Source organism: Ochotona princeps, chromosome 3 (genome assembly GCF_030435755.1).
Source record: "Ochotona princeps isolate mOchPri1 chromosome 3, mOchPri1.hap1, whole genome shotgun sequence".
NCBI classification, from domain to species: Eukaryota; Metazoa; Chordata; class Mammalia; order Lagomorpha; family Ochotonidae; genus Ochotona; species Ochotona princeps.
The window spans coordinates 95,710,133-95,732,948 of NC_080834.1; the positions used below are offsets into that span (position 1 = coordinate 95,710,133).

At 35.0% G+C, this 22,816-nt stretch overlaps 1 protein-coding gene across 4 annotated transcripts in view; it reads left to right on the forward strand.

Annotated features, from left to right (window-relative positions):
• Nucleotides 1-10,042: 10,042 nt before the first annotated feature.
• The window catches only part of UTS2B (urotensin 2B), a 34,326-nt gene continuing 21,552 nt past the window's right edge, over nt 10,043-22,816 (forward strand). For 3 of the 4 annotated variants that reach the window (XM_058661301.1, XM_058661299.1, XM_058661300.1), the window contains exons 1-4: nt 10,043-10,293; nt 14,557-14,655; nt 15,795-15,832; nt 18,882-18,975. In XM_058661301.1, coding sequence (XP_058517284.1) covers nt 10,185-10,293; nt 14,557-14,655; nt 15,795-15,832; nt 18,882-18,975 — 340 coding nt within the window. In that variant the 5' untranslated portion in view covers nt 10,043-10,184. Of the gene's footprint in view, nt 10,294-14,556; nt 14,656-15,794; nt 15,833-18,881; nt 18,976-21,323; nt 21,620-22,816 lie in introns of those variants that run through there. The other variant, XM_058661298.1, reaches the window with a different exon arrangement.

The following is a 22,816-nucleotide window of genomic DNA, read 5'->3' on the forward strand; positions in this document are numbered from 1 at the left end:
TAAGAGGAGGAAGGTCACACAGAATGTTTAGACCATGTTATGACGTTTAATGTTTATGCTAAGAGTAGTACAAAACAGTGAATGGAGATTGTGGATATGAAGAGGCTTGCTAATGAGAATATTTCAGCAGTGTAGGTGTGAAATTATATTGCCTTGGTTTAAAAAGCTGGTGAGAAACAAGGAAGTGGAGATTCTAAAAATGTTTAGGAAGTTTAATTCTGAACGTTGCAACTTACTGGAAAGGAAGGGAGAGACAGCAATTTCTTAAATTATTTTCTGGGTAAATGTCCATGCTATTTTTATTTTTGTGTTAGTAAATACTGAAAGAGAAGTGAAGCATTAGGGCAAGATGAGTAATACAGTGTTGGGCACAGTTTTAAAATTTTAAAAAAATGCAAGTGTAGTACTCCTATGTTTTCCCTGGTCTGTGGTATGTAATACACAAATACAAAGAATATAATCTATACGTATCCTGGGTCTTAATTACTGCTTGCAACTCTGTTCATACACCCTAGGAAAAACACAGTTTTGAATTTTCTTCATTTATGATTCTTTTGCTCTTTGTTATTATTATATTTTCTATTTGTCCTTTCTTTTCACTGACATGTAAAATTAAAAAAAAAAAGAAAAAAGGAACTAAAAATAAAAAAGAAAGGTAAGACAAATCATTGTCATGTAAAGAAAGCAAGGTATCCCATTAGAATACATTGGAGCATACTAGGAGAAGATCATTGAGAAAAGATTCCTCACCCAGTTTACCTTTTCAGATCAAGAGTGAAGTGAGGGTGAAATGGCAATAGGAACAAACAAATAAGCAAAACAAAACAAAAAACAAAGACAAAAGCAAGAAATGGTAGCCATCAAAGTAGAAGAAAATCCGGAAACTTTCCAGAACAAGGTTGCGGTCTACAATGGAGTCTGATAAGATATCCAGGAAAAAAAGAGGATGAAAATTTATTATTGTATTTAGCAAAAATAGGACTTTCCAAGAAGGTTATTTATGTGACATTGTGGAGGGCAATTTTAGAGCTAGGTTGAAATATATTTATGAAAACTTCATGTGAGGGAAATTTTTTCACAAACTTTGGGACTGGTGGAATTTAGCTACTGGGGTTGCAAAGTGGAGGGCCTTGTGGGTGGTCTCATGAAGCTTTTGTTTTAAGATGGGACAGAAAAAAATTTTGCTTGAATCATAATTGAGAAGAGGATGTGGGGAGGAAGAAGGAGAAGATGTTGGGTGTTTTCTTACACCTACAAAACTGTATTGTGGAAGAAAATTTAAAAAAGAAATACATCAGGGCCCAGCAGCGTGGCCTAGCGGCTAAAGTCCTCGCCTTGAACGCCCCGGGATCCCATATGGGCGCAGGTTCTAATCCCGGCAGCTCCACTTCCCATCCAGCTCCCTGCTTGTGGCCTGGGAAGGCAGTCGGGACGGCCCAAGGCCTTGGGACCCTGCACCCGCGTGGGAGACCTGGCGGAGGTTCCTGGCCCATGGCTTCGGATTGGCTCATCACCGGCCATTGTGCTCACTTGGGGAGTGAATCATTGGACGGAAGATCTTCCTTTCTGTCTCTCATCCTCTCTGTATATCTGACTTTGTAATAAAAAATAAATAAAAAAAGAAATTCATCAAATTGTAATTGTGTAATTTGATGTATAGGCAAAGATTAAAGATGCATCTCTCAAAGAAAATTTATAAGAATAGGATCCTGTACAGAATGAAGGAGAAGATATAGGAACCCTGATCAGAGACAGAACAGTCGATTTTCTTAACATTTTCAGCATCCTGGTAACTGAAGGAAAACATGGGAATTTTGATTTTTATCCTAACCTGTAACCCTTGTTGACGTAGCAGTTTGCAATTTAAACTTGGCTCTGATATTTTTGACAACTGTTTCTTCTTCTGATCACAATCCTAAGAATCTAGTTCTGATCTGATATCAATAAGCTTAGAGACCGCCTTTCTTACTTAGGCACAGCTAATATAACTGCATTTTCTAATGGACCCTAGATTTTGAACAGTTATTCCTCTCATCTTGTTCCAAGGGACTTACGATTTCATATGAATTCTTACTTGATTTTTCACTGTTGTTAATAAATGCTAAGCAATGTTTTATTTCGCGTTTAAATGTGGAACTATTTATCTAATCGTTGACATAAATTCCCTAAACTGTGCAGGAGTCTAAGGATGCCACTTTTACTGAGTCCTCTTTTTTGCTCTCCATAGTTATGAAAGAGATCGGTAACGGACTAAATTTCCATGTGGCAGCTTATCTGTGTCTGGATTTCTGTAAAGCTCCTTTCCAGGGTTCATATCGTATCAGTTATTTGATAATAACTCAGGTATGCATTCTTGATATTATTTCCACCCACATTCATCTGGAGAGATGTTTACATTTCAAGGGTTTTCTTGATGAAGATGAAAATGTCTCCCATAGTGCCTCATTTTACATAGTCAAAAAGTCAAGTTGAGTTTCACCACCTGCCATGCCTGCAACCCATGTGAGCGCCAAGTTTGAGTTTTGGCCGCTCCACTTTCCATCTAGCTACCTGTTCTGCACATGTGGAAGTGGCAGAAGATGGACCAAGTACTTGGCCACTACCACGCATGTTGGGGACTCGAATGGACTCCAGACTCCTAACTTCAGTGTGGTCCAGATCTGACAACCGCGACATTCTGAGAAATGAACCAAGATATGGAAGATCAGTCTCTCCATGTCTCTCCTTCTCTGTATTTGTAGCTCTGCCTTTTGCATAAATAAATAACCATTAAAATAACCAGAAGGTGAAGAATTAAAATAATAAGAAAGATATTCCATGCTCACATATTTGAAGGCTTAATATTGTTAATATGGCACTAAAACCCACATTAATACACAAATCCAATGCAATGACAAGCTGATAGTAAAATATAGATGGAAATGCAAGAGATGTATAAATGACAAAACTTTAGTCATTGTAAAAGAGGCACAAAGTTGGCAGCTTCACACTATCCAAGTTCAGTGCTTACTCAAATGCGTATTAGTCAAGACAGAAAAGTTCTGAAGTATGAGTAGGCCTACCTATGGATCAAAGTTGAAAAATCCCCAAATAGAGTCACCCACGAGTAGTCTGTGGATTTAACAATGATAAAAACAATATTAGGAAAAAGACAAATGATCCTGTTAAAACTGAGCCGATCTGAAGCCAGGAGCCAGGGGCTTCTTCTGGTCTCCCAAACAGTTACACGATCCAAACGCCTTGAGACATCCTCCACTGCTTTCCTAGACAATAAACAGAGAATTGGATGGGAAATGGATCAGCTGGGAAATGCATCAGCAGCTAGATGAGATTCTGGTGGCAGCAGGCCGAGGATTAGCTTGATACCTTACCATGCTGGCTTGACCACTGCGAATTCTTTCAAATAAAAAGAAAAAAAGAAGGGTATTATTTGTCAGCTATTTTAGGGCCTGTTCTTAACTGTTACCCAATAAATGGCACTGATAATAAATTACTGTGTGTTATTACTGTTTATACCAAGGGCTGTAGAAACAGATTCCTAACTTGATTTATCTGTTTTATAAAAATCTAGAGTGAAAATTGATTTTCATTTGGACAATCTGATTATAGACCTTTAGCAAAAATTTAGTAAGAATAGCATCATATTGCCAAGGTATATTTAACTTTTTCATTGAGAACCCTCCTTTTATTCGGGATTGGAGATGCATATTGCAAAATATCTTCAATTCCCAGTATGCTAGTTTCCATTATAAATAATGGAATCTATGAAATCTATGAGATTACATGTATATACCTGCATAACTATATGCCTATTTTTTGTTGTACTTTGAAAATGAGCAAACCTATTATTATCTTTTTATTTATTTATTTATTTATTTTATTTTTTTAAAGATTTTATTATTATTATTGGAAAGCCGGATATACAGAGAGGAGGAGAGACAGAGAGGAAGATCTTCCATCCGATGTTTCACTCCCCAAGTGAGCCGCAGAGGGCCGATGCGCGCCGATCCGATGCCGGGAACCTGGAACCTCTTCCAGGTCTCCCACGCGGGTGCAGGGTCCCAAATCTTTGGGCCATCCTCAACTGCTTTCCCAGGCCACAAGAAGGGAGCTAGATGGGAAGTGGAGCTGCCGGGATTAGAACCGGCGCCCATATGGGATCCCGGGGCGTTCAAGGCGAGGACTTTAGCCGCTAGGCCACGCCACCGGGCCCGCAAACCTATTATTATCAACTGTAGTTACTATATTGTACCATAATCCTCTTGAATTTATTTGTCCTATCCAAGACACCCTACACTGTGACCAGCCTCTCTCTCTAGGTTTATTATTGCTTTCCTTGTTTACAGAGATGTTACATTTGGTCATTTGAGATTTTTCTCTTTTATGTAGACATATTTGTTGTTGTAAGATTGTTTTCATAATTGCTTTTGCCACATTCCATAATGTTTAGTATATGATGTGCCAATTTGGTTCATTTGCAAATATTTTTAAATTTGTTTTTTTTAAGGTTTATTTATTTTTATTACAAATTCATTTATACAGAGAGGAGGAGCTACAGAGAGGAAGTTCTTCCATCTGATGATTCACTCCCTAAGTGACCGCAATGGCCGGAGCTAAGCTGATCTGAAGCCAGGCGTCAGGAGCCTCTTCAGGTCTCCCACACGGGTGCAGGGTCCCAAGGGCTATCCTCGACAGCTTTCCCAGGCCACAAGCAGAGAGCTGGATGGGAACTGAGGCTACCAGGATTAGATCCGGTGCCCATATGGGATCCTAGCATGCACAAGGAAAGGACTTTAGCCACTAGGCCACTGTGCTAGGCCCTAAATTTGTTTTTTCATTTCTACTTTGACCTATTAGTTCTTGAGCAGCATGCGGCTTAATTTCCATATATTTGTGAATTGTCTGAAATTTTCTTGTTACTACATTTAGCTTTTTATCATTGTGATTGGAAACAACATTGGTATTTGTTCTTTTTATATTTGTTCAGATTTGTGCTGTGGCCTAACAGGTGGTATATCTTTAAGTGTTCAGTGTGCCTTCAAAAAGAGTGTGAATGCAGCTGCTGTTGGAAGGCATATTTGATACACATCTAAAATGGTTGGCTTTTAAGGTCCATTTAAGTCTGATTCTTCCTTGTCAATCTCTTTGGACTATTTGTGTAGCATTAACCTCAGCTTTTAGCTTTAGATATTTAGATGCTCTGGCGTTGGTGTTATATACAATATGTGTGTTATATATACATATACAATTGTTATATTCTCTTTATGTAGAGTTCTTTTGATGTATAGTTTCATCTATTTGCATGAGTTCTTGTCTTCTTCATCTTTTACTTTATATATATATATATATCCTTATATCCTATATATATATATATATATCCTTAAAATTGAGAGATTGTTTGGAGGTTCTAGCAGGGGAGTGCAGCTACTTGTATACCCTTGACCGGAGACTGGTCTCCTCCAGCGGGGATGGCCGTCTTCTTCGACTGAGCGCGCAGCTTCGGGAGGGATGGACATGGAGCGGTGAGGGAGCAAGGGGTCACCCGCCTAGCCAGCCAGATCAGCCGAATCAACCCTGGCGATCAATGGGGCGACAGATGTCGCAGCCAGATCGCCCTCATATCATATATCTATATCTATATCTATATCTATATCTATATCTATATCTATATCTATCTCTATATCTCTATCTATCTCCTTAAAATCGAAATAAACCTTTTTCAAGGAGCATAGACTTCTTTTAATATTTTGTCATTCACTTGTGTGAATCTTTTGATTATGGAATTTAAGCCATCTCAATCCAAAGTAATTATTGAGAGAGCTGACTTACGACTATTAATATTTTCTGGTTGCTTTATGATCTTGCCTTTTTTTTCTTATCTTTACTTTTTTCTTTATGGTTATAAATTTTGTGCAGTGTTGTGATTTTATTTCTTCAGTTTTTTAAGATTGTTCTTATTTTTATTGAAAAGGCAGATTTGCAGAGAGAGAAGAAGAAAGACATCCCCAAGATCACAAGGGCTTTATCACTCCTTTGTAGTTTTATTTTTCATCCTTCATACATATAATTGATTTGCACATGGCAAACACAGTATTAGGATATTATGAATTTCAATATGTACTTAATTTCATACTAAGTTTTGTACTTGAATAATTATACTTTTTTGTTTCATGAATATTATATAATATAATTTGTATGTGTTTAATAGTTATTCTTAAATTTTATGCTAATTTTCTACTTTCATATGTTCTCATGTTACTAATTGGAATCATTTTATCATTATTATTTTGAATTTGAAAAATTTTTCTCTGATATTTATTGTATGACAGGTTTGGTGGGTAATTTCCTCAGCTTTTTCTGGGGGCAAGTCCATATCTGCACTTACTTTTATTGCTTGCTTTAATTCAGAGGAATAATGAGAGAATTTTCCTCAAAACTTTGCTAAAATCACATATGTTAAGAGAACACATTTGAAAGATTAGGCCATATTTTCTGAAATTAAACTCTGGAAAAAGGCAGAGGAAAGTTCCTAAGGATCGGTTAATTTGTTTAGAAATGAATCTTGAGTATTTAAACTTATCATAAGCAAACTGAATTACGTTGTCTCTTTGAAGACAAAAACTATGAGAATTGGTTTTATAGCAAAGATTATATCATACTTAAAAAAATATTTATAGCAAAGAATTTTAAAATTTAGGCAGCAAAAGCTTAAGAGTGATTCTTTTAACTTTCCCATTTTACTGTGAAACTTATTCTCACATCTCCCATTTTAGTTTATTATTAAGTTTATTATAAATATGTTTTCAATCTTTATGTTTTAAATACTTAAGTTGTAATTATACTCTTTTTAATATATTCATGAATTCTCTGCAACAAATGATACTGGTTTTATGCTTTGTTATAGTTTTGGAAAACAATTCAAATAGCTAATGTGAATAAACAACAAAGGATATTATCAAGGTATTTTTAAGTGACAAAATTTATTGAAAGTTCTGATACTATTTCAGGCTGAATCTTAAAAGACAGTATTCTCTTTTGAATTTTTAAGCTTTAAAATAAGTAGAAATGTCACAATTATTGTTTCAAATATAAATATAAAGTTTAAAGGCATTTTCCTGATTTTGTCTTTTCATTACTAAAAGTTTCAGATTTTATTTCCACATCAAACTTGTCCTCATCTATGTTTTTCTCTAGTCACTGTGATACTTATCATTGGGGACAGAAGCGATGACTCAGTGGCCAAATTCTCACTTTGCATGCACTAGGATCACAAATGGACACTGATTCTTGTCCCGTCTGCTACATCTCTCTTCCATCTCCCTGCTTGTGGTCTGGGAAAGTACAGAAGATGGCACAGGGCCTTGGAAACCTGCACTCACATGGGAGACCAGGAAGAAGCTGCTCCTGGATTTTCGTTGGCTTAGCTCTGGCCCTTGTGGCCACTTGGGGAGTGAACCAGAGGATGGAGAATCTTTTTCTCTGTATCTCCTTCTCTCTGTAAATCCGCATCTCCGATAAAAATATCAAACTAAAAAGCTTCTTTATAGCAAAGGAAATAATTAACAAAGTGAAGAAAATTAGTCTTAGAGGAATCCACAGTGGGGGGAGGGTTAGCGGAGGGGTGGGGGGAATCCCAGTACCTATAAAACTGTGTCACATAATACAATGTAACCAATAAAAAAACATTTTAAAAATGGGTACGGACATGATTATTACAACCATTTATACAATGTTACCTTTCAATAGTGGAAGAGGAGTCAAGATATTGTAGTTTGCACTTCTATCACAAAGTACCTGAGGCAGGCTCTTTTATGGAGAGGAAAAAAGATTTATTTTGATTCATAATCCTGGCTCAAGTGTGGCTGTACACATTTGGGCATGGTTTCCTACTGGTAGATTTCCAGGCAGCACAGAGCAGCAATTGTAAGATACAGATGGCCAATAGACACATGAAAAAAAGTGCTGAATATTACTAGCAACCAGGGAACTACAAAACTCTAGAGGTATCACCTCACACCAGTTAGAATGGTTAACATCTGAATATCAAAAACAATAAATGCTGGTGAGGACTTGGGGAAAAGGTACCATAAGCTACTGTTGGTGGGAATTTAAATGAGTACAACCATTATTGAAGACAGTTTAGAGATTCTTCAGAGATCTGAAAATGGCTCTGCCATTCCACTCCTGGAAATTTACCCTAATGAAATGAAATTAGCAGAGGAGAGAGTTATTTGTACACTACTATTTAGTGCATCTTGATTCAGAATAATTAAGATAGGAGTCAACCCAAATGTTCATCAATGGATGATGTGATAAAGAAAATGTGGTGTAAGTACACCATGGAGTACTACCCAGCCGTAAAAAAAGATGAAATCCTATCTTTGGCAACAAAACAGGTGCAACTAGAAATCACTATGCTTAGTGAAGTAAACCATTCCTAAAAAGATACATATCATGTTTTGCCTGTTCTGTGGTAACTAATACAAAGTACAAAAAATGCAATCTATGTGAGTGAGGTTGACCTTTTGAAATTTTCTATACACTTTAGGAATAGTAGTTTTTTTTTTTTCTGCTGATTATTAGTTGAATAATGTTAACCCTGTGTTTGTCAAGTGAACTAAAAATATGCTATTGCATATCTGATCTTAACCAAAAGGCTGAAAAGTGATAGTACGCTTTTGCAAAATTAAAAATATATATTAATGAAGCAATAAGAAGTAAGAGGGTGGTAAGGAGTCTGGACAGGAAGGATGGTGGGGTGGCAAGTATCACTATGTGCCTGAATCTGTATTATGAACTGTGTGGACTCTGTTCACTTTATGTAAATAATTCTTTAAAAGAATTTAAAAAGCTTCCCCACATTCAGTGCATTGTAATGGAGATTAAATTCCATGCATTTAAGCCACAGTCAAACACTACAACACATACCTAATCATGATTTTTGAAAAAGAACAATTTTAATCCAAGATCAGAATATGAATACAAGGAAAATATTGTGGAGTTAAATGGAGGATAAAACATCATGACTGAAAGTAAAAGGAAGCAAGGACATGCTAAATAGAACTGGTGGCGGGGCTCAGAAACTATAGGAATGACAAGGTTATGGAATATAATATTCCATACTGACAAAAAGCTGTTAGCAGAACTGTGAAAACTGTACAATGTATGTTGAGGAATTATGTATGAGTCCAAATGTTGCTGATACACAAAGATATGGCTTGTAAAAGGTATCAGCCAAAATATTAAACTAAATAGCTTACAATTTACTTAAGCAATGTTTTAAATCAATGAGTTAGTGAAATGTTTGGCCAGTGCCCAAACTTAATATCATTATGCGCTGTAGTATAGATACTTGGAAGCGAGTCAGTATTGGAGCTGATGCATTCTAATTCCTTGGCAAGAAGCAAATGCCAAGATTAGAGGTTGCTATACTATGTCTGGAGCTACAAAATTGGGATTGGAAATACACTGAAACACTTATAAAGGAAACCATTATAATTAAGGCAAGTATTAGAGATAGTAATTGATGAGGCATTTGCCATCTTCAAATTAATGAAATTCAGTCCTAATCTTGGAAAGTGCTGGTTGTAGCAAAATGAAATGATCCTTTTCCAACAGGATGACCATAATGCCATCCCATTATGATGCATTTGAAATCTGAGCTCCTCTGAACTGTAATGCATTTGGTTGGCTAAGAAGAAAGTGATAGTTGCAAATAATGTTGGTAGTAGTAGACTACCTCCTGGATCTAAATTAATTGAAATGAAAGGCATTGATCCCATGTGCACTTGCCTTCTATGCTTTCAGCCTTTATATTAATAGGATTTGAGGATAATTAATAATGGAATTAGGAAGCTAAAAATACATTAAGGGAATCTGTGTAAGAGGTTCTGCATTTCAAGGTTTTGCTCTCTGCTTGTGCATGTGTTTGAATGCATGGAGAGCTGCTTTTAGTGAAATAGGCAGGTAGGAGATATATTGACTGGGTTCTTCCAGACATTGCCTGTGTAACAAATCTGTCATTTCTCCAAGTACTGAATCATGTTGGCAGAGTGGGTTACACAGTTTTTTTCCTCTTTGTCTAGAACATTTGCAAGTTAGGCTCACTTGCCTTTTAAAAGTGAGCTTTGCTGCATGCTATAGCCATTGAAACATTTGTGTTGACCTGGAAAGCACAAAGGATTATGAACATGAGCAAGATGTTTTTAGCCCCTCTTTGCTTTGGATTGATAACTTTCTTATATGTAATGATCCTTTTTAAATCAGTGCATGGATGGCCATATCTAACACAAGGTATGTGAACATGGGTATTTGTATTTTTATTTCTACATTTTTCTGCCATGATTGAAATAATGTTTTATGACAATGGTATAATTTCATCTGCAAGTTTCATTTTAATAGTTACTGTTATGAATTAAATGTAATGTGTATTGCTGTGTTCTCAGTTATGTTGGACCAAATCAAGTTTACTTAGTTGCTCTACATTAACCTCAACCATATATAATCATTATAATCATAGAGCACATTATTCTCACCAGCATATCATGACTATAGATTGGGAATATGTAAACAGTAACATAGTCAGATAATTCATACAAATAATTAATAAAAATATTCATATTTCAGAAGTACATCTTGGATTAAGAAAATTGATGTTTTTGTTCTAAGAGGCGATTAGTTATCCATGCAGGCAGAATACATAAATGCTTATGTGTGTGATATTTGAGGATAATAATGTGTGGGAACAGTGACATAACAATTTTAACAAGAGTGTTAACAGTACGTATGAACTATATCAGATTTCTAATATGTTCAGGGCACTTATGTTATATGAAATAAATTAATTGATAACATTTAAATGTTATAAAATTGGTAAAAGTTTCTGCTTTAATGATAGTATAGCATACCAAACTTTTAAAAATATTTAATTCATGTTAAAGTAGAAACAGTTCTTAATGTAACTATCAGTAAAGCTAGATTTAGTACTTACTTATTGTGCAACAATCTATGTGGGACCCCTATATGCTTCTTGGTTTTAAGGATAATGACTTAGTACTCTCTAATTTCCCTCCCAGCTAGACACCATGGTATTTTCTTTCATCTAACTCTACCAGAGAAAGAAAGATACCATTTTATTTTATTTTATTTTATTTTATTTTATTTTATTTTATTTTATTTTATTTTATTTTACTTAATGGAAATTAGGACAGCAGGCAACAAATATGGTTTCTGTGGCTTTGAGTAAAGCAAAGGGATCACTTTGGATGTAATTCAACTTTACTAGATGCTGTTGTCTCAAGCATAGTATGAAAGTCAATAAAATTTTACAATTCCTTTGAGAGTAGAAATAAAATTACTCAAAATTGGTTCTTAATTTGTAAAGATTTCTTCAATTTCTAAACAAATATTCTCAGCGATGAAGATGCAAGCCTTTGAATAAAACATTTCTGAATTATTTTCTTGATTCATTTTTAATTTCCTGGCAACTCAAAATCGTGTTACTCACTAGGCCTCCATTGATCTTCTGTGAAATGCTGAGATTTCAAATGTTTCCTTTCACAATACAGGCACAACTTAAAGAGAAGTGTGGTCATTTGTTAAGGAATTTGCTAAATTTGTATCTGTTAACTGGTACAAACACACATATGTGTATGTGAATCATAGAAAAATCAAATTTGAAGCAATTGTTAAGCCACAAGTAATACCTCTGACTTAGGAATGTTACACTTTGATAAGAATGTATCACTGACAACAAGGAATAAATCTGTCTATAAACCTTTTTATCTCAGTTTCACAATACATTGCAAAAGATGACTACATTATTATTAAGGTCAATTTCTGAACTAAAAATGTTTAAGATTGAAACAAATTTAATGTGCACATTTTTACTCATATTTTAATGTTCAAATTTAGATTTTAATTAATATTTAACAGATTCAGTGTAATTTGTAGATACAAGTCTAAGAACACAATGACTTTTTTGTCTCTTGCTTCCTCACTTCCTTCTCCTATACTCTCCTTCTCTATTTTTATCGACCAAATATTCAGTTGATTTTAGTCTTTCAATATATTTTTTTTTCAAATAAGCATGCATCTTCCGAGAAAAGTTGTAAAACTGTGGTTGTCAGACTTTTCTTGGTATTAGAATGTACAACACAAATAGCACAAACCCGACAGTTTTCAGTGGTGGAGGCCATGTAGAAAATACAGATGTGGATAACACTGAAATAGAGAAAACTTCCTATTACAATAAAGAAGAGTGAATATCATAGTCTGGATACTATGGAAATTTTAAAAAGTATATATTTTATCATTTGGGGAATCTATATTTTTTCTTTTTGTTAATTTCTGTGTTCAGTGAAAAACTTGACATGAGTATGGAAAATAGGAATAAGACTACATTTTTGAGATCTAAAATAGGAAAGAATTAGAATTTCTTGTGTGTTTGCCAAAACTCTGATGCTCTCCCATTGGAGAAACTTTTTCAAGCATTGTGCCAAAGTGCATCTACATGCAGATATTTTATATTCATTTATTTCATGTATCAATATTTATTCTTTGAATCAGAAACATATTAAAAGCACACCTGTTTTCTTAATGCCCCTTTTGTAAAATTGTAACAGAGCAAATAGCAGAAAAGTTATTTCCTAATTTTTAGGCTAATTTTTTTACTTAACTTTAGAAATCGAAACATTTTTAAAAATCACTACACTTGATCTTAGCCAAAAGGCCAAGAAAGGATGCTAAAAACTACTGAAAACATTTCCCTCCAAGTTCACACAAAGCTGGTTTTCGTAAGAGGCAGTGACAAGAATTTTTGAGGCTGAATTCTCTTCAAGATCTAACCACTGAAAAGAAGACCAATAGAGTCACCTAAGAATATTCTCTTGGTTTTTAAAATAGTGTCCTTTTGAGTATGCTGAGAACTGGACTGTACTGTCAACAAATAAAGGCTTCTGATTTCTACTTTCCCACTCCCTTCCGTCTAGGTTTTGCAAGTTCCATAAGTTAAAGGCAATGATTCAGTTTCTTCTTTCACAATGATCTTTTTGAAACAGTCATTTTTAGCTAGTTCTAAATGTCTCATTAAAAGAATTAAACTTTCAAGATTACAACTCCACATTATAAACAGTGATTAGAATATAATTTGCAGAGTGTTGTTTTCTTAAATTATTTCTGAACTGCTTTGTGTAGTATTGAGTAAGCTATCCTGATATTTTAATACTTTAGTACCCAAAGGAAAGCAGAGTTTCATAGGCAATTTCTGTGTATTTGAAGTACTTAAAAACTGAGTAACAATTATCTTCAGTCAATATGGAAATTTTGAAGCTATCACTGTCTCTAGTGATCATTCATTTCCTTTAGTTGATCATTAATTGTTTGATTAGATCAATTAATATTTTGTAGACACAGCAAAGACAGGATTTAAAGAATGTAACAAAATAATGCTTTTTTTTTTCCACAGGAACTATGGTACTTTCACTATTAAACTTCTCTTGTATTCATTCAGCTTCTGCCTAAACTATAACAGTGTGGAAAAGTACAGAAAGGCAAAACTGCTTCCTATAGAATTTTACTAAACTTGATTTTTTAGGTCACTTCACTGAAGTTAATGGCAATCCATTAATAACCAGGTCAAGTGTGTTATTTATTAATATATGTGCATATAGCACACATTATGCCATACAGATTGAATGATATTGGTTTCCCTAAGGTAATTTATATCATAGAGGTAGGTGGACAAGTCAGAAATGAGTGGTTGTGACGTAAATTGCTAAAGATGGAAAGATGTCAATATGGAAGTAGATGCTGTATCAAAACTTTGATGAGATTTTTTTGGGTGGATTGAAGGCAATCTCCAGAATGTAAATGCACTCATATTTAAATCTACTTAATACAAATATTTAAAGGTCAAGTATTTTTCTTTTAAAAAAAAATTTATTCATTTTTATTTGAAAGATTTTACAAAGAGAGAAAGAGCAAAATCATCCATCCTTTGAAATGGTCACAATGGTCAGAGCTGAGCTCATCCAAATCTGAGAGCCAAGAGCCTCTTTCTAGTCTCCCGCATGAGTGCAGAGGCCAATGGACTTAGGTCATCCAGCCCTGCTGCTTTCCCATCCCATAAGCAGAGAGCTGGATAAGAAGTGGAGCAGCAACAGAAATTGGTACCCATACGGGATGCTGACACTGAAGGCCAAGTTATTTTTCGTTTAAACACAGCGTTAAAGTGTGTATTTCTTCTGTTAGAGGCAACAGGTAGAAAAATTTTAAAATGCAGATGGAAAAGAAGCAATATTCCCTTTCAATTATGCTACCCAGAATTGTGTAATCCTGCAGGTGCAATCTGTCTGTCAGACTCTCTCAAGCAATCTTTCTCGCTCTCTGCATGTTCATCTACATTCACTAATCATTGAAACAGCCCAACTTTTATACATCTTTCTTTGTCTTTATTTCATTGTTGGATATATATATATATATAGTCATTTATAAATCCCATTTGTTGGAATATTTTCGGCCACTCACACTGGAAATTGTTGTTTATGATCATTACAGAAAAGGACTTGTTTCCAGCTAAAGAAGATACAACCAGTAAGGAACTATTACAGACTTTGTTGAGTAAAAATTTTGACTTCCAAAGAAATTCCAACATTGGTGAGTTAATAATGAAGTCAGGATTTATTTATCAATAAATAGCTGTATTTCTCCTGCTTCTGAACTGATTTTCAACTGTTTACTTAAATAAAAATAAACTTATTACTTTTCATATGCTCCATTGAAAGCTTGCCTTTTTTATTATGTTTCACATTCACATTTAAAGCTATGAAAATACAAAAAATTAAAAGCCTATTTTTTTCAATTTGTAGGTGTTAATTGCCAGTTAAGAGACCATTGTATTAACTCTTATTTTCCTTTTATTAATGCAACTCTTCAGTGGTTTAATTAGTATTTTCTTTTACTATATATATCAAAAGTATTGGATTCATAGATGTCGACTAGAGATTTCTCCAATAAATGGAAGTTTCTAGTGCCTAAATTACCACCTTTTTCCAATCATGTTCTTTCCCTTTGAAAAGGGGTTGAGGTACAGAATTCAGGCTGTGCCTAAACTAATTTCATTTGATGAGTAGGAGAGTTTGATTGTAAATATATTTTAGGTTGCTCTCTAAGAAATGACTGGAATTTTGTCAAAAATTTATGAAGTCATGATCAAGAAAAAAATATGACAATATGAATATGGGGTACTCCCTTTGTCAATATCAGAAGCATTCTTAAAAATAAGTTTAAGAAACCTTAACATTTTAAAAACAGAAGATCTTATAACTTTACAAGATATTTTCAGTGGAGAAAATGAGTCAAATTTTAAAACAGAAATTCATATACTTAAATTGCAAAACCTGAAGAAAGTTATAAAAATAACTTATGAAGTCTTCTTGATTGAATTATATGTGAAATTTGTGTCTTGATTTCAATTTCATTTAACAGTGCTTCATGAGAATTTTGCAATGTCAATAAAATTTACAGTGGTTTATTTCTTAATAACAGCTCATGTCAGAATATAGTACGTTTTGGAAAACTTTGTGCTTGTTTTTGGAAATTATGTACTTTCTTATGATTTAGCTGCATTTCAATTCCACAGTCATTAATACCATATTGGAGGCTTTATATTAGAAATGGATAGTCAATAATCATTTGCAAATCACTTTTCCATGTGAAGTTCCAAACATGGGTTTGATGTTAGTTAAAACATGACTTGTAGTGTGTATTTTTTCATTTGAATATGTGTCTTGCAGATATAGACTTGGCTAGCAAATTGGAAAAACTTATACAGGTAAGACTATTAAGTATACAAATACTCAATAAAATTGCAATGCAACTTTTTCCTGATATAATTAAAAATATTAATACTACCATATGAAACTTTTATTCCTGATAGAAAAAGCAACCAATAACTAATTAAATTATACTAAAAAGTAAAATCAGGAAACTATGACTACAGTAGTTATAGTGAAGAATGTATGATGTATGTCCGAATTCAGACCTATGTTTTCCAATTAGCAAACCATGAGAACCACAGGAAAAAGTAAAATTCTCTGGACCTAAATCTCCTCATGAACAACATGGGACCCTAGAAATAGATCTGTGTTTCCTGAAGTTAATATTTTTAAGCACTGATCATTTTTCTCCCCAAGCAAAATTCCATGTATTTGCAGCCAAGAAAACATCACAGAATAATGCTGTTCTGCTGGCAGCAGTGGAAGAGCCTAAAAAGATATCTCCTGGACATGGAGTCCCTAGAAGTACCATCTTCTTCACTTCTTGACACACTGGGAAGAAACTTTGAAAATCATGAAGTTAGACATTCTGCAGATTCGGTCCAGCAGAACTGAATGAAATACAGTTATCCTGAAAACTCAGTGACTGTCTAGGACATTATATTCAGCACTGTCTCCTGACATTCGTGAGTCAGGTGATTTTCACATTGGCAGAGTTAGTGTTTCGGTGCTTATGAAGTGAAGGGATTTCTTAAAATTAAAACGAGTAACACAGAGCAAGATTCACATTTAATATCCCTAGATTTGACATCACATTATCTTATATTAGCGCAAACATATGATATCTGACCTTTTGGCATTGGTTCATTTCCTTTAGCATAATGGTCTCTAGTTTGGCCCATTTGGCCACAAAGTATTATATTTCATTTGTTTAATAGTTGAGTAGTATTCCATAGTGTAGGTGAACCACAGTTTCTTTATTCGGTCCTTTGTTGATGGGCATTTAGGTTGCTTCCATGTTCTTGTGATTGTTGATTGTGTTACAATGAACAGTGGGGTGCATATTGCTTTCTAGTGTTGCAAGTCTTTTGGACATATTCCTAGAAGTGGTATTGCTGGGTTATATAGTAGGTGAATTTTTAATTGCCTAAGTGTTCTCCATACTGACTTCCATAGTGATTGCTCCAGCCTGCATTCCCACCAGCAGTGGAGCAGGGTTTCTTTTTCTCCACAACTGTGCCAGCAGCTGTTGTTGGTAGTTTTCTGTATATTGGCAATTCTTTCTGGCATTAAGTAGAACCTCAGTGTTGTTGTTATTTGAATTTCCCTTATTGCCAGAGAGCCTGAGTACTTTTTTTTCATGTGTCAGCCATGTGAATTTGTTTCTTGGTAAAGTATCTACCCATTTCCAGTGCACATTTCTTAACTGGTTGGTTTGTTTTGATGTTATTGTTGTTCCGGAGTTTTTTGTGTATTCTGGAAATTAGCCCTTTGTCTCCTGTGTAGTGTTCAAAGATCTTCTCCCATTGTTAGTTGCTTCTTTATTTTGTTGATAGTTCTCTTCACTGTGCAGAAACTTCTTAGTTTAATGTAGTCACATTTGTTTATTTTGGTCTTGACTTTGCTTTTGATGATTTTTTTAGAAAGTCTGTGGCTACACCTGTATCTTGAAGAGTATTTCCAGCTTTTTCTTTCAAAAGTTTGATGACTTCTGGATGTAGGTTTAGATCTTTCATCCATTTAGATTTGATCTTTGTGTATGGTGAAAGGTGTGGGTTTTGCTTCTTATTTCTACAGGCTATTAGCCAGTTGTCCCAACAGCGTCTATTGAAAAGATCTTCCTTTTTTTTCGAGACTGTTTTCTGTTTTCTTGTTGAGGATTAGATAGTTGTGCATGTGTGGGTTCCCTTCTGGTATCTAGGGATATTAAATGTGAATCTTACTCTATGTCACTCCATACTTACCTGTGCCTTCTGTAATAAGATCTTGTGATGTAATTCATTAACCAGCCATCTATAAGAGGCTGATTGTTCATAAACTCCTAAGATGGTCAATATCCATTTGATCACTGTTACTGGTACTGCCCATAAATAACAAAGATCAAATCCTCATTGTATCTACATTATGGTCCTGGGATACACAAATGAACTCACAACATAATGACAGACAATTTCCTACATGGTTGGGAGACACTCAAGCTGCAGCATGATGGATTTCACAAAAGACACACATTGTGAAACTGGAGGGGGAAAACAGAGAGGAGGGGAGGGAACTTGGCGAGGCGGAAGGGAGAACCCAGTGCCAACTAAACTGAATCAAAGAACAGTAACACCCACAACAACAAAAAGTGTGGAATTCTGTTTGAAAAATACAGGCGTGATGGCCTAGCAGCTAACATCCTTGTCTTGAATGCACTGGCATCCCATATGGGTACTGGTTCTAATCCTGGAAGCTCCACTTCCCATCCTGCTCCCTGCTTGTTCCCTGGGAAGGCAGCCAGATGGCCCAAAGCCTTGGGACCCTGTACCCGTGCAGGAGACCTGGAAGAAGTACCTGGTTCCTGGCTTCGGATCAGCACAGTGCCGGCAATTGTGGTCACTTGGGGAGTGAATCATCGGACGGAAGATCTTCCTCACTGTCTCTCCTCCTCTCGTATATCTGACTTTGCAATAAAAAATAAATGTTCAAAAAAGAGAAGAAAAATCTAGGACCTCAATATTTCTTTCTTCCTGTTGGGATGGAAAAAGATGGCAGGAAATCTGAGCACTCACACTGCTCTTTGATGCTCTCTGGAAAAGATTCCTCATTTACACTCAGAGCTGATTTCCTTTACAAAAAAACAAAAAACAAAAACAAAACAAAACTTTTTCCTGACCACTGGTTGAGTCATGTGCTTTTCCCAGTCAGTGTCTAAATACAATTTCCTGGTGTTTTTTTTGTTTGTTTTTTGGAAGGGGAGGTGAGGGCTGTATTAATTTTTCCTTGTTTCCATTTTAAATTTTATCTCGTCCATAATTTTCCATTTACTTCCTTTTTTGCTGTTATATTAGTGTTTCAATAGAATGGCATAGTTGGTGTTAAAGACTATTTTCTTTAACTTAACAGTTGGAAAAGCTAAAAGAACAGTCTGTTGAGGCAAAGAATACTAAAATGCCCTATGATGTAGATGGTCTGTCCTCTTCACATCCTTACAAGCGAGGTAAGCTTCCATCTCAAAGTTTAAAAATAGTTGGAAAAGAAATTCCAACAAAAGTGTTCCTGTGTGAGAGTGCGTGAGCTTCAACATATTCACAGTGTATTAGTAGTTTAGCATTGGTGTTTCTATAGAGGAAAGCTAATAATCATCAGTATACTAAAATAAATGTATATGGATGCTATTTACAATTTGTCAAGTATTAATCTAAATTAAACTAATTCATTTAATATTTCCACCAATTCCATAAAGCTTCCATTTGCTATATTTAGGGTAGAGATATTCCTGCAAAGGAAATAAGACAATTATATAAATTCCCATGGGTAGGAAAACATAAAGTTTGAGACTTTAAATAAGATCAGGAATTTAAGTTCTTACCTAATATGCTTTGAGATTTTAAAATGCATTTTATCTGCTAAGTAACTAGTAATAATTCAGCTCCAATACTCTTAAAAGTGCCATAAAATATATTCATACAAATCTGATAGAAGTGTGAATAAAAAACAAATACGTATTAGGACATGTCATGTCACTATGAGAGAAAAGGAACATAATATGTATTCATTGTTTCTAAAAATAAAATCTTAGTAAGAAAGGCAAATACCTCAGAAAAAGTTATGGAATTTGAAATTGTTAAAAAAAATTAATCTATCTAGAATTGAGTTTTATGAATGAGCCTTAGAGTAACTGTTGTAGCTATGCTGGCTAGCTTAAGCCAAAGTGGTCCAAAGTTCTGAATCGCCTTGTAACTTGTTTATTTTGTGTTTTTTGAACCTCTCATCTTGAATGTTGAAGCTAAAATGGTAAGGGGCCACTGGAGTTTAAAACAATATAATCTTTTCCATTTTACTTCTTCTGTCTTCTCTGTTTTCTCAGGATCTGTCAATTTTCTTACACCTCTTCATAATTTTACAAGGATGGAGAAAATATTTGTCTTATAGTGCCTAAGAATTTTTTATTCAAAAGCTTATCGTTGTTTTGGTGTCTTATTTTTTTTCTTTCTAGAATTTAGGAAATTCTCAAGTATATGCATATTTTAAAAGGCAAATTTTTTCATTTCATTTTCAAGTAGCAGCTTCCCTAAAGAGAACTAAAAGATGTCCTAAATAACAAATGCTTAATTATTTTTCTTCAAATTCTTTATTCCACCTGATATTTATGGAGTCTTTACTCTTATGTGACCTAGAAAAAACTAAATCTTTCCACACATGGTAGTCCTGCACTTTCTGTACTCCTTTTTGTTTGTTTAGGTGGACATCGATGCTTTCCTGAGTGCGTTTGTTTCTTTGACTTCTTTCTGAATTTATTAACATGCTGTCAGTTCTTTAACACATACTGACTTTTTTTTTAATTGTTGAAGATTCCGGTTTACAAAACAGTGTTGTCATTTCAAAAACTGGCTCTTAGTTTTTCCAATGTATGATATCAGCTTCCTTGTCATTAATGTGTTGTTTAAACTATGTCCCATTTTAGGTGCTTACTAAAGTAGCACTCCAGCGCATCCAATCACCTATTGGGATGTGCTAGGATATCTGTATTGACAGAATGAACGTTCTCAGTGGTGTAATTTCTTATTTCGAGTTTAACATGATGACTCAGAAATTTTGGCCCATTCTTCTTCACTTTATGCCTATGTTGCGTGGCATACGTAGTTTCTAGAGTTCCTGTAGCAGAGTATAAGTGATGTTGAGGAGATAAGCATAGTTATAATCATCATAATTAAGCACACCATCCCAATCTAACTTAATGAGGACGAGGGAGCATCAGGTACAGGCAGAGAAGGATAAAGTATAGTGGCAGAGCCCCAACTCTATTACAAACACATAAGTTTTTATCTTTTAAGGATTTTTGAAATTTTATTGGAAAGGCAGATATACAGAGAAGGAGAAATGGAAAGATCTTCCATCTGCTGATTCACTCCCCAAATGGCCACAAAGATCAGAGTTGACCCATTCTGAAACCAGGAGCCAGGAGCTTCTTCCAAGGTCTCCCACCTTTGTGCAGGGTCCCAAGGCCCTGGGTTACCCTTTTTTGTTTTCTCAGGTCATAAGCAGGCAGCTGGAAGGGAAATGGAGTACCTGGATAAAAACCCATGAGGGGTTCTGGGGATTGCAAGAGGAGGGTTAGCCAATCAAGCTATTATGCAAGGCCCTAAGATGAGTGTTTTTATGTCATCTACAATGGAATCAAACAGATAGAATGATTAAGTAGACCATTAGATTCATGAATCTGGAGTTCTAGAAAGAAGCACAGATTAAATGTAGCAATTTGGGAGTGGGACCAGTGTTGTGATGTAGCAGATAACTCCTCAGCTTGCAACACAGCATGCCTAATGGTAGCTGGCTTGTGTCCAGCTGCTCCACTTCTAAACCAACTCTCTGCCAACCAACTGAGAAAAGCAATGGAAGACTACTCAAGTGTTTGGATCCCTACCACACCCATTGGGGACCAGAATAACATGCCTGGCTTGAGCCTGGCTCAGCCCTGGCCATTGCAATGATCTGGGGAGTGAACCAGTGGGTGAAATATCTTTCCTTTTCTCTTTCTTTGTCTCTGTGTAGTTCTTTAAATAATAAAATAAATAAATAACAAAAAATAAAGTTGACAGCTGTCAGCATAATAACATTCAATTTCAATTATAAATAGTTCATCAAGGGAGTGGCTCACACATAAATAGAAGATGCTTAAGTATTGTGGTCCAAGTCACTTCAAGGTTAGAGAAAGTAGACTGAGAGAGATTCGGTTAAAGAGGCTGAGTAGGAACAGGTGCCGCAGAAAGAGGCATTAAAAAAGTAATGCCCTAAAATCAAATAAAAACATTGTTTCTTGGAAATGGTGTTGAAATATGTCTAAAGTGACAACAGATCTAGGAAATGAGAGCTTAAACTTTTAGCTAAATCCAAGAGTTGATAGGCCACTTATGACCTTGAAAATAATTGTGTGGTGAAATTTTGGTTAAGGAGAGCATGATTAAAGAATTAAAACCACTGAAAATAGTTCTTTTTGAGGAATTTTGTTCCAAAGTGTAGAAAAATTGCGGGGGCGGGGTATGTTAACTAGAACGATTTGAGAGAGTCAAAAAAGTGTTAATTTTTTTAAGAAAGGTCATGTCAAAACATTTTTTCTGTGTGATAAGAACAAAATAAGTGTTTATGATGATGAATATATGAAGTATATGTTCAGGTTGGGCCACAAAATTGTTCTGTGTCATACATGAATTAAAGTCATTATCCTAACTAGAAAATGACCACTGTGAATATATGAAAGTGAAACGGGTGCCAAGATTCAGCTTAATCACAAGAATTGACACTTACTGTAAAATACTGTATTTTTCTTTACTAACTTAGTATATAATTGATATGCACTTGTTACAAATATTTCTGTGAAACATCAGGCTTCTTGTTAAGAAGCAGAGACTACAACAATATACCAGATAGACTTCATGGAATGGCTAAATGTTGGCTGGGATTTTACTTCAGCAAATGAAGTACATGAGTTGGTTTTACTGGCAATACTGTTCATGACAGTTCTCTTAGAGCAATTCTAAAAAACTCTCCAAAATATATTCCATTGCCTTCTTAACTGAGCTGCTTATGTGGTGTTAAGGATTAGCTAAGGGTAGGCTTGCATTTTTTTTTTTTTTTGGCCAAACTGAGGTATTAAAAGATATCTGAAAGAATAAAGAGGGCAGTGATGATAACTTTCCGAAGCACACTATAAAAAGCAGATTGGATCAGTGAGCCAAGCTTGTCTGTTCATTCTCTGAAAATAGACTTCTGTTTTCCCAGGGTTTGAATGTGTTTTTGTTTAAGGAAAACTGTGGCTGTTGGAGAAATGAAAAGCAGTC